This window comes from Varroa destructor, unplaced genomic scaffold (assembly GCF_002443255.2).
Source record: "Varroa destructor unplaced genomic scaffold, Vdes_3.0 BEIS01000003.1, whole genome shotgun sequence".
In the NCBI taxonomy this organism is placed as follows: domain Eukaryota; kingdom Metazoa; phylum Arthropoda; class Arachnida; order Mesostigmata; family Varroidae; genus Varroa; species Varroa destructor.
This window is the reverse complement of record NW_019211456.1, coordinates 32,866,050-32,880,751: the sequence shown is the minus strand read 5'-3', so window position 1 is coordinate 32,880,751 and position 14,702 is coordinate 32,866,050. Positions and strand designations below refer to the sequence as shown.

At 42.9% G+C, this 14,702-nt stretch overlaps 1 protein-coding gene and 1 long non-coding RNA gene across 20 annotated transcripts in view; one reads left to right on the top strand and one right to left on the bottom strand.

Annotated features, from left to right (window-relative positions):
• LOC111247409 (metabotropic glutamate receptor 5-like) overlaps positions 1-14,702 on the top strand; it is a 302,423-nt gene that overhangs the window by 217,379 nt on the left and 70,342 nt on the right. For all 19 annotated transcript variants that reach the window (XM_086983471.1, XM_086983477.1, XM_086983469.1 and 16 more), the window contains 3 exons: positions 5,410-5,536; positions 11,131-11,834; positions 12,125-12,342. In XM_086983471.1, the coding sequence (XP_086839597.1) occupies positions 5,410-5,536; positions 11,131-11,834; positions 12,125-12,342 (1,049 nt within the window). The remainder of the gene's footprint in view (positions 1-5,409; positions 5,537-11,130; positions 11,835-12,124; positions 12,343-14,702) is intronic.
• LOC147756841 (uncharacterized) lies at positions 7,912-11,134 on the bottom strand. Its single transcript, XR_015323630.1, has 2 exons — positions 10,051-11,134; positions 7,912-9,886 (listed from the first exon to the last, which is right to left on the bottom strand). It is a non-coding gene; the product is annotated as an uncharacterized LOC147756841 (long non-coding RNA).

Genomic DNA, 14,702 nt, shown 5'->3' with positions numbered 1-14,702 from the left:
CTGAAGACTAGCATTTGAAACGGCAGGAGCGTCGGCAGTAGTGACGGTGGGAGGTTACCGAAAGCAATATCTGAGGCCATCAATTTTCAGCCTCGGTAACCCAAAGGAAATTTCTGCTAAGGAAACGAGCCCTCCCCAGTTCCTTCCTGGCATCGCCTGGCATCTGCGACAGTACTCTCTCTTGCTGAGCCACCAGACAATGCGTTTCCTAAGGGGTTCATGGATCCAGTCACCCTGTTCTTTAAGCACCATCGTTCAGTAACAAACCGTTAGGTTCAGAATGATCGTCGACTGTCCCCGCCGTGGCGTTCCTTCAGCTCGCAAGGATTTTTTGGAGTTGACCGCTGGCTGCAACCGATCTAGTTCACATCTATGTGCCGTATCGTTATGGAGCTTTTAACTCTGCCCCAACCCACCGCATCATGGGCAGTAAGGCAGTTTACTCAGCAGATCTAAGTATGTCGTTTCTATGTTACTCGCTTATAAGCGCTGTATGTGTCGTCATATTTTCGATGTCAGATCTGTTATTTCTTTTTTCATCTGTGCCATTTCTGCTACATGGTTGTGGCGACCGAAAAGCGAAGAGAGCATTCTGCAATCGCTTGCTTATTCGTCTGCAGTGTCTGCAGATACATTCAGTTACGTTATCTGGTACCAGGATAATGGACAATACAGATCGGATGTGAGATCGTATTATGAATTAGTCAGATTGTTTAGCTCTTTACCGATTTCAGTTGTGCAATTGTCTAGAGGTTGCTCACGGTAGATCTGTTTTCTCCTATGACATCTGGCGGCTCGCAAAACCTAAAGGTCCTTAGTATAGGTATGTAGGTGCCGACTGTGTATGACTTACGATGTATACGTATACATATGTATGGAAAAAGCAAAAAAATGTTGGCCTATCCAACCTCCCGTCGCACCTCCTCTCAAGCAACGCGACATCTAAGGCTACGCACATACCGGATCAGGCGTAGGAGGTACTATGTAAAGTCTTTATTGTCTAAAGTTCTGTGCATCCGCCAGTTACCGCTGTCCACCTGCTTCCCCTCGGCATGAAACTACGACATTCATGTCCCCGGAAAGCTCTAAACCTCGTTGGGAAAGCCAGAGTCGACTTGAAATAGCATCCGGCAAAGCCAGTCCGACGGCAGCGTGGCATTTCTGTATTCCTGCACAGGCATTCACTCCCTTTGTGGCATAACGTCAGTCATCCGCTTAGTCCGCTTTCCAGTGTGATACTTAGGAACGCCTAGTTACGGCATCTTGATCTGTTTCCTTTTTTCGCCAAGGTACCGTTTTAAGGCGCCTCACTTTTTGGTACTTCCAGCCATTTCGCCTCGTCGTCTTCCAGTTTTGGTCTTGCTGGTACATATAGCATGTAGCTGTGCTGACCCGTGGCCTGCTATTCCCTACACGTATGGGTTGATTTCTGTTTGTTCCTTCGTCTCTCTTATCCTGCGGGTGCTGGAGAATCCCTATGACCTTTTCTCGTATGTGACCGACTGCATAGATATGTAAATATTATACTCTGCCTACACTGCTGCAAGTTCACTCTTTGTACTGAGGACTAGCTGACCGCGGAACATCATTTATAGGCTTGGTTTTATAGACTCCTACTCTGGAGCCAGCCTACCTAGCCTTATAGCATAAAGACACTGGAGCATGTTTCCTTTTTTTCCGTCGACCGCTTGTATCGCTGTTGTGCACTGAATGTGTCATATGTTAAGTCGCTGGGCAGGTAGACATGTCTATTGTTCTAAAGTAGACAGATGCTGTACAGGCCTTTCTTTCTGCTAATTGGCATACTTATCAGTACCTACGAATAGTTATCAACGGTGTCGCCGCGAGACAATTGAAAAGAAGGCTACGGAATGGGCCACAAAGAGACTGTATGTGAAAGAGAAAGATAAAAAAAATATACTAAAGGAAAGTAGAAGAGATGGGTCGGGCATTGGTAGGCTTAAAACCAAAGTGCTGGAAGGTGGTCGTGTTTCCTGATGTGACTGAAACTTCGATGCCGTCAGAGCATCCGTTCCTTAATATGGCGTGCTGGATTTGTGTGTTGCTTTTTCTGCCGGTGTTTCGGTCCCGCTTGAAAACCCCAGATCTAAAATACGGCGCTGGGAACGAAGACGAGCCTTTTTTCTTCAATGAGCTAAGGTTGCATACGAAAGCGATAGTTGGGGCTGCACGGCAAGCTCACAGCAGGCTCTGAAAGAATAAGACTATGAAGGGTCAGAGATAAGATTGGCAGGGAGCAACCGTTGGGAGAGTGTGAGGATCAACACGAGCCGATTATGGTATTATGCCAGAAGAGGAAAAAACAACCGTCTTGCGACGATCGGTCGATCGATTGGTCGATCTCTGCATAAGGACCAAGGTGGAGCTAGAATAATGTGGGAATGGAATAGAAGAGCCAAAAGCAGTAAAGGAAAAAAGCTGTTTTTGTTGCGATAGTTAAGGATGGTTGGACGATTTAAAAAAAAAAGGAAAAAGCCCCTTAAGAGAGATGGCGACGAGAGGAAGAAATGAGGTCGCTTTTCCACCGCGAGTACTCGTAATGTCATTGACGATAAAGACGAATGACCCCAATTTTTCCGCCAACAAAATCTCATCCCTCGGACGATTTTTAAGAAAATGCGCTACTATTTGCTTCTCTTCCAAGTAGTTTTCCACGAGGAGGAACCTACTTTAGTCATAGGTAACTATGAACTCTCAGGAGATAAAGATGTTTCGAAACTTACATCCTAGAACTTTGCAACGCCAATTATCACTTATGTAACCAACCTAATTGACCTGCGTAAATTATTTAGACTCTTTTAAAGGCGAATAAGAGACGACAGCTCGTCCTATCACATTATTTACATTTCGTTCTCAAGAATTTAGGTTTTGGTATGCTTTAAAATATACGGTTTCCTTTTCAAGATCTAGATTTTCATACAAAGAGACTTCAGCTATACGAAAATTAACAGTGCTTAGTAATAGTTGTCTAGTATGCATACAATACAAACGACTAATATCCACATTTGTCAACTGACTGGCTCCACGGTAATACAATTTTCGAAGCTAATCGAATTTTCGAGCAACACAGTTTATGGTGTCGGTTATCCACGTCCGACATTGGATTGCTTATCCTTTTGTTCGCCTACGAAGCCATCAAGACGTTGCCGCTAAACTTTATCTTACCCCAAGGCGCTCACAGTGCCTCCTAAGCCTATAAGCCAAACAACAACAACCATGACCTTTGTCAACTTCGTACCAATAAGGCATACTGGGCCAGCAAAGCCTGCTGCCCTTGCGAGTCCCGCTGACCGGATTGCCTGCTGACGAACCCGTTCCTACTCCCTTTTTCCTCCAGGAAACCAAAGTGCGTAACAAAACCAATTTTTCGCTCGGCTAGACTTTTGGATCAGTACCTAGTCTGTGTGCTCTACGGATTCACAATCCACTCAGATACCAGCGTTGTCGCTGCCACCTCCGTCTACTTCTAGCCCTACTAGAAGTAAACACTTATCTTCCTTCTCTCTATGGATAGCCGCTCGCTTAGTAAGTTGCCCGATTGGTGCATTGGCCGCTTTGTCGGCCAAGATTGAGGTTCGAGTGTGTTGGTAACTAAGATAGAGTAGGGGGCGAGAAAGAAGTCCAAGGTCAAATCCAGGGGCAGGGCCATGGTCCCTTTTTTCGACACTTTCCTCCCTCAGAATTATACTGATCTCGTCGAACCTCCGTCATCGGTCTGGGGACGCGCACAATGAGATTCAATGGCGTCATCTTGCTCCCTCACTTGCGCTCCCTATCTCTCTCTCACTCTCCGAGATACTTGCCCTCGTTTTCAGAGGCTATTTTGTGATACATAAGACCGGATTTTACAGCAGATGCAGCGTAAAACTCTGGGCTGCCTAACCAACGAAGAAGTCCTCGCAGGAAACTTGGAACGATCCCCTTTTCGCAGTACCGTGAATTCAATTTCTACTACTCCCTTGGTCGTAGTCCTTCAGATTTCTCAATGACTTTTAGTTTCTTTTAGCGTGTGCGATTGCCGATACCGCTGTTTCGATTGCGGATGCTATTGTTTTTGCAAGCTTTTTGATGCAGTACCACGCGCCTGTTTAAGAGCCAGCGGTGATTCGGCCGCCTTCCGAAGTCGAAATAGATTCTCAAGCACTTCCCTCGAACCGCTGAGTACCCTCCATACCCGCCGTCAGTAGTCGATGGCCTCGAAAATTGTCCTACCATTTTCCAAGTCTACAGGCAACACACAAAGCTGCATGTTTGTACACACAACATCATACAATAATCGGACGAAGGATGACACGCAATAAAGTGAAAGCGTTGTTTTATGAATTAAAATAATTTTGAATGTACACCACGTACAACATTCGAAGACTGCAGACGAAAAATGTTTCAACATTAGTCTCGTCTATCCATGATGCTAACATATATTTATGGCTTGCGATCAGAATGATTTCATATGGCAGGTAACCATTTAAGGTGCCAGTACTTACTCTCTTTGCTGTGATCATTTGGGCCTCTACAGGACGCCTCGACGTGATAAGCCCCACATGTCAAGACATAACTAAGTTGACATCAATATTGACGAATCAAATATAACAACACTAGCCATATTAGATTAGAAACATCTACGGGATCCAAGAAATGGCGTGTATACTTACATTAAACAATAAGCAATTTCACTCACGAGCCCAAGTTGTATTAGGATGCCTCCCAGGAAAGATAGAGAATATAAGTTGTATCTACTATGTGACTGGACCGTTCGAGAGACCTACTTCGCTTGACATTTTTATGATGCATCCAAATAGAATATGTAATAAATAATAAAATGTATACGATGACTGGATATGCAACAAAACGCAAACAAGAAAACTATTATCCTTAGATACGATTATAATTTTGACTAGTGCATTTTTGTTTTATATAATTTTGTTTTTATGTATTATGTAATATAAAGGCCTATTTGTTTGGTGCAACAAAATCCATCAAAAAACGTTCGTTTGGAGATAAATTGATCTGTGTATTTCAAGCCAGGTAACGTTTCGTATATCTCTCATTATATATTTCACATAATTCTCTTTTTGACGCCCATGTAGATATTTTATTGTTGCGGGTTTTATTGTTATAATGCCCTTGACAAATATAGATCACTTATTCGTTAGTATCACTTCCTGGTTATTTTGTTTAAGTTGAACAAAATCAGTAATTTAGCGTTTGCCACAAACTGTATTATAAGCACCACTCTAGAGCAAACGAAGGTTTACGATTTTGAAGCTTAGATAATTTTAAAAAGACCTTTTTTCTTTTGACTATAACCGAAGCGATGGAACAAATTGTATACATATACACGTGCAGTATGAATATGCTAATTGCGTGTCATGCTTACAACCATTTCAGAACGTGCACTCGGAAACTTTGAAATGCTGCTGGACGTGTACCGAATGCAAGAAGAACGAGTACGTGTTGGATGAATACACTTGCAAGGCGTGTGCTCTCGGATACTGGCCCAATGAAAACCTCACAGGTATGCGCACACGCGTCTATCGGCCTGTAAATAGATCGCTCATCAATGCGAAACCTATACATAACGTTGGATTTCATCATTCAATTAGAACTATATTCGAGAGAACATAGGGTTTTTAGTAGTACAGTCAGTTCATCTAGTTCTGTAACTTCGAAACGTCTTCGCGCACCATTAACACGAAACAAATCTCCTGACTTGCCCCCTATAACCACCTAGCGTTGCAGCTTCGTCAATAATATCTTTCGAAAATTTAACCAAGCCGACTTTAACTTGTGGGTTCCTTTCCCACCCATAACGTAAGTCTTTTTGTAAAACGCTTGAAAAAACAGTAGTCGTGCTTCTGCTGATAGCAGCTTAGTTAATTTACATGTACTTGTTTGATTTCGACATTTTTCCAGATTAGACTAATCCGATCAATATATTAACTGGGGTCTCAGTCGAATCTAGTTGCAAAAACACGTTCAGCAAGAGTTTCTTCCCCATCCTCTGTTTCGTTCATTTGCTTTGCCCCAAAGTTGAATCTACCGTGACTTAGGCTGGATTCGCCTTTTTGTTGCCTCCTAAATGTCCTCCTTATTAATTTGCGCTACAAACTGGCTGCTAAAGCTCTGCAAGTCTGCCCTTCTAAACATTATGGGCATTCAACGAGTAAGTGTTCGTATTCTGCCCCACAGTTTGCCCTTCCCGGATAGAAACACAGCAGACGAGAGTTTAAGTACTCTTGAATCTTCCAGGGTGTAAATTAACTAGCTACACTAGCCCGGACTTTTCCGCTAGTTTTGTCAGAAGTAAAATTGGTTGAATAGAACATCTAGAACCCTTCTCGAGCTGACACTCTTATGGCTTCACCTCGGCTAAATACCATAACCTCAACACTGCGGCATCAGCATGTAAATTAATAATGTACAATATGAGACTTGTGTGTAGCACCATTGCCAGCCACTTCTACCTCTACCCGCTTCTTCTCAAACCTGTCAGACGTCAAACGCGCAAAACGAAAGGTACACGTTATAGATCCACCGGGTTAGATACACTCAATCTAAATGGTATTGTGAACTAAATAAAACTTCCAGATATGGTTCAGCCATAATAATTTTTAGTCTGATGAACTCGTTCAGTCTAATCAAATCAGTGACGAACTACACCTCTAACTGTGCTCATCACAGACAAGCTGGCATCGTATTAAGCATAACCGGTAATTTGGCTATCAAAACAGTTGCATATAACTGTTATACTCGGAACTTATGCAGGCGGCATTTGCTGTTTTCAGTTACAGTAGCTCTCAGGCCGACTTTCGCAACTAATCACCTTTGTGATCGGACACATCGCCTTAGGTTACTAGCATGTTTCCCTGATTCTGAGATGAACAGCCAACTGGAACAGAAATGTAACAGGAGGAAAATCGGGGATAAGGGAGGCACATGGAGGCTTGGTCGAGAGTTACGAGGCCATCTAGAAATCACAGTCTAACTTGGCTCACTCTCCCCGCAGCTCTAACGGCCAGGCAACACCTCAACATCATTGCCGCCAGTAACCGTCTTCCATGGACGACGCGTGGGGAACTCCAATCGGCTACCTTTCCCTCTCTAGTATCCCGTCTGCTTTTCAGTTAAAACTTGATAAGCACTTCTGTTCTTCTATATATCTAAGCTGAAAGAGTTTGTGCTGTCACGTTGCCTCCATAAAGGCGAAGCACTTAACTCTAGCCTTAGTCAGTAAGTGCTGCAAGCCAGCGAACGTAGCGCTCAGTTGGCTCCCCCGACTTTGTCGGAGACGCTGGCGGCCGCGGGGGCACGCAACTACCGTTGGCAGCAAGCAAACTCAAACTGGGAATCAGATCGAAGCTGCGGACACGTGAACCAACCGACGGCTGCACTTTCTACCTGACTGTTGGGTAACCCCATCTGGAAATGCGGACCGCCCTGTGCTCAGCATGTCAAGAGTTTTCTGAGTTAGTTTAACTACATCACCACGAGCCTCGTACCCTTGCGTTCTTGTAGGTTTATAGCGGATTGTAAGAACGGAGAGAAACGATGCTCGTAAGTGTTAGAAACGTCGGCGGCTTATTGGGAGGCCTGAGGTAACATCCGAACGTTGATGCCAAAGGACTGCAAATCAAAGTCAGAGGCATAATGTGAAGGGCTGTGGCTTAATCACATTTCAATTAATGAACCCTGTATAAAAAAAAGGATATAAATCTATCTTCAGCTGAGTCAGCGAAACGCGTAATAGAAAAGCGACACGGTACAATGTTTGCGCCGAAAATATATAACCTAATAGGTGGAAGGGTGTGCTTTAAAAAAAGTTTCCGTAAATTTTACTACCATAGCTAATTCAAGTCGCTTGTTCAAGCTCGCCCAGAATACGTGATATGATACACTTCTCGCATGAAGGGCGATGTCTCTTTATTTACTTTGTCAACAGGATGGATTTGTATACCTTTTAATTTAAAATAAAAAACTTAACGAAGAATTATAAAGGACACTCAGTGCTTAACCAGTATTTGCCCAGAAGAATTAACTATGCCTTTATTAGGTGTCTTTTATAGATGTCGTCAAGTTTGAACTTTCCTTCTTTTCAATATAGACACAAGATAGAGTAATAAAAGAGGTGTGCTCGATCAGTAACTACACACACGTTTTATATAGAGATGCATGTGCAATTTTTATAAATTGGTATTAACTACGTCTTACGTAACTACTCAATTCTGCGATTGGTGACGTAGATCAATAACGTCCAATGCACTGTTTTGTACTACTTATCGGATGGTTTACAGCTTATCTAGTACTAATTGGTAAAGATGCTTTTCACACAAGAGACAACCATTTGGGTTCTCTTAATATGCTTCTGATTACGGACGTTTTACTTAGTATAGATAGTACGGTAATGAATGCTATGCCCAAAGGCCAAAGCACTGAGCCCCGTTGAACATCTGCTATCTGTACTTGATGCCTGAGTACATTTGAACGAGAGTACACAATAGAAGCACCTTTTGCGTGAATCGCTTATATATATATATATATATATATATATATATATCTATCTCTAAGTTTCAACTGCTGTATTGTACATGGATGCAGGTAGTGGGCGCGTGGTGGGCACATTAGAACCATACTTGAGTACTCTTTTCCGTATCACTTGAGACGAATGCATGTTGTCTGCGGTCACCATGCCTATATGCGTAAATTTTATTCCTTATTCGCAACTTTATTTTATGGCCAATTGTTTAGACACCGCTAAAAAAGAAAAGATAAGGACATCTTAACACTTTTACGTGTGAATTAAACCCACTAGATTATGGTTTAAAGAATGAACCGCTTTAATAAAATCATCCGTTGGTCAAGCAGGAAAAACCAGGCTTTAGATCAGCCATTTTTAAGAATGTTATCTCAGTGCACATACGTCTCCGACGTATAGCGTTTCATTCAAGCCGACACTTGAAAACTTTTGATCGCGTACAGTTTCTATGTCTTCTAGAGAATGGTACGAAAAGGATACATCGGTAAAGAACCTATACTCTTGCTCCTCGCTTTGTATTTTACGGCGATATAGATATGCCTATGAGAAGTAGCCTTTTTACCTCCAATCTCATTTTTAAGCATTTTAGTCTATTACCAAACAATTTCAGCAGCAAGCTGATTACCTGTATACTATAGAAAGGCTATGAAACTAACATGTTTACCTGAAAAATGTGTGTGGCACTAAGATGCGAAGTTGCATATTGTACATAGTAATGTTTTTTTCTTTGTTTTATAAATTAGAAGTGATTTGATTTGAATTACCAAGGCCGCCTTCGTAATGGTAACTTCGATAAAATAGTTTTGCGTATCGCACGTTCTCTTTTCAATTTAGGCTGGTACGAACGTGTGTCGGCTACAAGTAGGTCACGTTGTTAGTACGAAGAATACTTCCTGTGCCTCTGAATTCAAATCGAGATCGCGCGTTTGCCCCACCCTATACGTATACAGATGGTGTATATGCAGTACTTTTGTGGTCAAATGTGCAACCTTACAGTGCATCAGCATGAAGAGCTTGACCAAGTTTAACATTCCGGCCATGTCCTAGGTACATCGTGTACTTCCGGTCTGTCAAATATCAGATCCTACGCGATTTCGTATTAATCCACAGCCCCTCCTCAGATCCTATGAAACAATGGACCTCCTGCCATACTTCTTTACCTCACCCCTTCACACATGCAACGTAGTTTACCCTGTCTTGACTGTTCGGTTTCCAACGACCGTGCACCTCTCTTGAGACTTCAAGTACTCTTATTCCAGAAGTAATTTACGAATGGTGGTTTCAGGAATATGACAGTTTAACCAGGTGGACAGCTGTTTTAGCCTTGCAGCTCTGAAAGCCATAATAATAATATTGTATGTGTGGGTTAGCCATTAAGGTGGATTTTTAGATTTTTTAAGTTGGACTTTAAAGCTGTTGAACCTATCGTCTAAAGATGAATGATTACAGTGAACGGAAGGTTTATTTCTATTGTTTTTATCTGTTATATAGCTTACCTTCCGTGTGTGTTCGGTTTGTTTTCTGTTTCAATTCCGGCTGTGTCTCTTCTGTACCGAGCGAAACTGTATTAATATCCTCAAGCGAGATAATGTCGAATTTACATTGTTCACTTCTTTGTTTGTTTGCTCGTCTTCTTTGCATGTCCCTTACTTTGAGCTTTTCGACGAGATCTGCTCACAGAAAACGGCTGCCGTATACGTTAATTAATGTATTTTACTTGGCCCCATAAGCTAACTAGTAAAATTACCAGCCAGCACTATAAATAATCGTAGATAATATCGTTTATAATGCTATTTCTAAGTAAATACCTAAGACAGCTTAGTACAGCGCCTGAATATTGTTCGTCGACGGTTAGTCTTTTCCAACGTCATCTTATTGCTTGTTCCATAGTCGTATTCCTGTCGAATCAAACAAAACGATAGACCGCACTGTTAGAGACATTGCAACATGTCAGAATACCCACAGCTGTTAATGTCAGAACCGTTCCTGTTTAACGTTGGAAAAAAGCGATAAAAATCTATGTACAAAATGCACCTCCTTACGGGGTCATGGATGGCCACGACGTACGAGCGTAGTTTTATTGTGAACGCATTGCGAAGCACGCTATTCGATGATGCCCAAGGATTCGAAGCCGAAATGCTACAGCTAAATACGAATGTGCTATCGTAATATGATCTACATGTTTGCAAACGGAAGCCATTACCCTATTAAGAGCAAATCGGTCCCTTTTGCTAGTAATGTAAGGGATCCTTTACCTACAATTAGATACGGCACCTACCTCGGATGACTCTTATTACTCATGGAGTCAAAGAAAAAGGTAAATAAATGAGGAGAAAAAAAATACAGGCAAAACAAGCTGGAGTGTCGTACGTTTGCACGCAGCTGACTCGGTCAGAGCTAAAACCACAGCTGAAGGCATATTCCCCCATAGGCAACTCACTTTCGAAGAGTGTATGATATCTCTACGAACGGCATGATTGTACGGGACAATACGATCAGATGTTTCAGGGTTGACGGTTTAGTATGCCCAATACATATCTAATTTCCTTCCTGTATTTGCTTCCTTGCCGTTTCAGGGTGCCAGGTGATTCCCGTCGAATACATACACTGGTATGATACTGATTCAATAGTAGCTATTTCTATATCGGTGTGTGGTATTATCGCTACTTTAACCGTGATGGTGATCTTCATCTGTCATAATAACACACCAGTGGTGAAATCCTCAACGCGCGAACTATCTTACATCATTATGGTTGGCATGTTCGCTTGCTACTGCTCGGCATTCTTCCTCATCGCGTATCCGAGCGTGCTCACTTGCAGCTTCACACGGGTCCTACCTGGTCTCAGTTTCGCCATGATGTATGCTGCTCTCGTCACGAAGACCAACAGAATAGCATGTATTCTCGCTGGCTCTAAGAAGAAGATTATCACGAAGAAGCCACGTTTCATGAGCGCTTCCGCACAGGTTGTCATAACCTTACTGCTCATCGGTGTCGAGGTCGGAATCATTGTCACGCTGATCGTGTTCGAGCCGCCAGATGCCAAATATGACTATCCCGACCTGAGTCGAGTTAAAATCATCTGCAATACAACCACGTTGGGCATTATCGCGCCACTTGGTTTTGATTTCTTTCTAATCGCCATGTGCACGGTCTATGCTGTGAAAACGCGAAACGTGCCAGAGAATTTCAATGAGGCCAAATTTATCGGCTTCACTATGTATACGACACTTGTCATCTGGATGGCCTTTGTACCTATATACTTTGGCAGCAAACATAGAGTAAGTAGAAAGGTTAACCTTGTACAAAGTGATCATAGTATTTGCAGCTGATCACGTTTCGAACAGTAGCGCCTTTCCTTAACGTAATCGACTAATAAGTACTCTGCTAACTTTAGCAGGTTCTATTCAAGTTTCGCTTTATAGTCAAATCGGGATTAGTTTAACTTCTAAAAACATACACTCTGCATTTAGTCAGGAGTCAAATACACAATCAGGAGTAGGGAGGGTGCTGATCGCTACGAAATAGGTTAACCTTACTCGATTCTTTGTTTGGTTGCCTGCTCACACAGGTGATCACGCTATGCTTGTGTATCTCATTTTCGGCGTTGGTCGCTTTAGTACTACTCTTCCTACCGAAGGTCTATATCATTTTATTCCGACCAGAAAAAAATAACCGCTCAGCATTTACAACAGCCAAGGACGTCCGATGCCACATAGGCTATATAAACTCGAACGTATCGAGAAACTCCTCTCACTCCGCTTCGGAATTCTCAATGGGATCGCCAAGGTGAGTGGTACGATTTCATCAGCTTCACGACAACGCTCACAAAGTTTACAGTTTTGGAAGCTTAAAAAGTTACAAAGCTTAGGGAAAACCTTCAACACGTCAACAGGCTGATAGCATCGACAACAGCAATATGGTACAGATAATAACCACTTTTTGAAGAGGACCGCGGCATCGCTTCAACGGTAGGCAGATGTTGCGAGTTGACAGTGAAACAAACGTACGAAAGGCTTAGCGCTACTAAACTTTTATAAATACGTTTTAGATATATTGTAGGTTGCAGTCCGGAAGGCCGAAAGGCGCTGCTTAATGTAGAGAGTAGGCTAATAGTAAGTACACAGATTCATACTCTGCCTGCATTATTCATGAAGTAGCAATGCTATAGCTGGCGTTTAAAGGATTCCTCCTAGGAAAAATATGATAAAGCCTGTCTTGTTGTGTAAAAGAAAAGCTAAATTCGATTGTGAAAGTGACCAATCTTTGTGCGTTGCTCGCAATAAACCGGGCGGCACAAGTTTGGGACAAATAAAGCTCTCTGAATTTGTAAGGAACTACTATGGGATCTCTCTTTTCAGAGCGGATAATGCATAGTGCTTGCTATTTATGATTGCTACTTCTTGTGGTGCCACCCTGACAATGGCTACAACTACAGTTAGCAGCTTTTTGTTACAAGCTATCGTTATTGTCTTTGCCTTCTCGACAGTTGGTTACTACTACCCTGCTGATCTCCCAGACGGAGACAGGGTAATGATGAACGATTATTTCGCTAAAAAAAATAGCTGTTACAGCCGTCCTGTCGTTGTCGTAATCTGGACTGAAATATCCCGCAGCCAGCTATTTAGCTTCCGTTTACTCGCTACGCTATTGTTCACTAAATGACTGTGTATGCGTTCGGTTGGGGCCTCGTATGAAAGTATCAGCCTGACTGCCTTGCCCTTTGATATTCGCTTTGACTTATCTTTTTCGCTCTCAGCAAGCCTACAACTGTAGAAAGCCTCGTTATCAGGCCATGAATATTAGCCGCCTTCCCAGTACGTTGTCTTGCTTGCCTGCAAAGCAGGCACACCCCGACATCTACATCCCGACGGCTGCTGAGCCATTAGCAGTTATCAGGGAGTACAGCGTTGGTTGACGACGCCGATGTTGCTTTGTAAAGGCACTCCAGCTTGAGCGTACTGCTCGCCGAAACACTTTTCGACACCCCTTCTAACGACGCTCGTGCCGATGCGTCAATAGCACCACTGCTGCTGGGACCACAGTCAGCAATGCTGTATTGGCGCTTATCTGCTCAATAGACGCATCAGCAGGGTCCATGTACATCAACGGCGACGACGACGACGACGACAGCAGTTTTAGCAGAAAGAATGGAGTAGCCAATACGCGGACGGCATCAGTTTGAGGAAGCGATCCGATCGGCTTGGTGCGTCCTTGTCGGAATCAGGGAATTCTCGAAGTTCGATTGATTTCGGATCACGAACGGGACGAGCAACAGGGTTAGTTGGGGAGGCGCCGCAGACGAAGAATTTTAAAGGAAAGGTCTATATGAAGCGCCCTAGCTTTGGCGCTGTTTCCTCCTGAGTGCCAATGAAGAAGGTTTCGGGGCGTACTGGTACGATCCGAAGACAAGTGGCAAGGCAGCGACGATGATAGACAGCGAAGCGTCTTAGCTCGTGCTCGAAGCCTTTTGCTTTTGTAGTGCGAGTAAAAAAGAGACAGAGGGTGAACGATGGCCGCTACGAGGTCCAATAGGTCCCTACTCTGATTCTCCGATAAGTTGTGTCACGGTTTTCCTGTAGGGGATAACACTCGGTCAGTCTACCATTCCACTGGACACATTCTGTTACTGGTCATTTGGCCTTTTACCTTTTGCTTCGCGACGTCATAATCGACATTTCCGTCCTTTTTCTTTTTAAAGTAAAAATTTTCACAGTAAAAAAGTTCGGCTGTAGTTTTCAGTGTTGACAAGGCGCCTAATCAAATCACTGTAGGAGAATTAAGAGTTTCGAAGCTATTATACATAATAAAAGTAATTTGCTACATGTAATACAATAAAAACAGGAGACTTTCACATTGCTTGTTTCTAATCGCGGACATCCTTACTTTGAAATTCACTAGGACCTTAATTTTCGTTCCTCATATTAGCTAGTTCGTATATATCTATGTACACGCTCTACTGGCAGCCTTTTATTTACAAATTGCCAGCCAGAGTTCATTACCTGCCTATATTATGAACTTGAGTACGAAACCTTTGTTGTTGTCTTAACATAACTAAGATAAACTTCGTTAGGTCACCGAATACTTACGAGGTCGGGATAGGACGAGTCAAGTACTTTTCGTATACAGAGCCCTGTTTTCATAGCTTT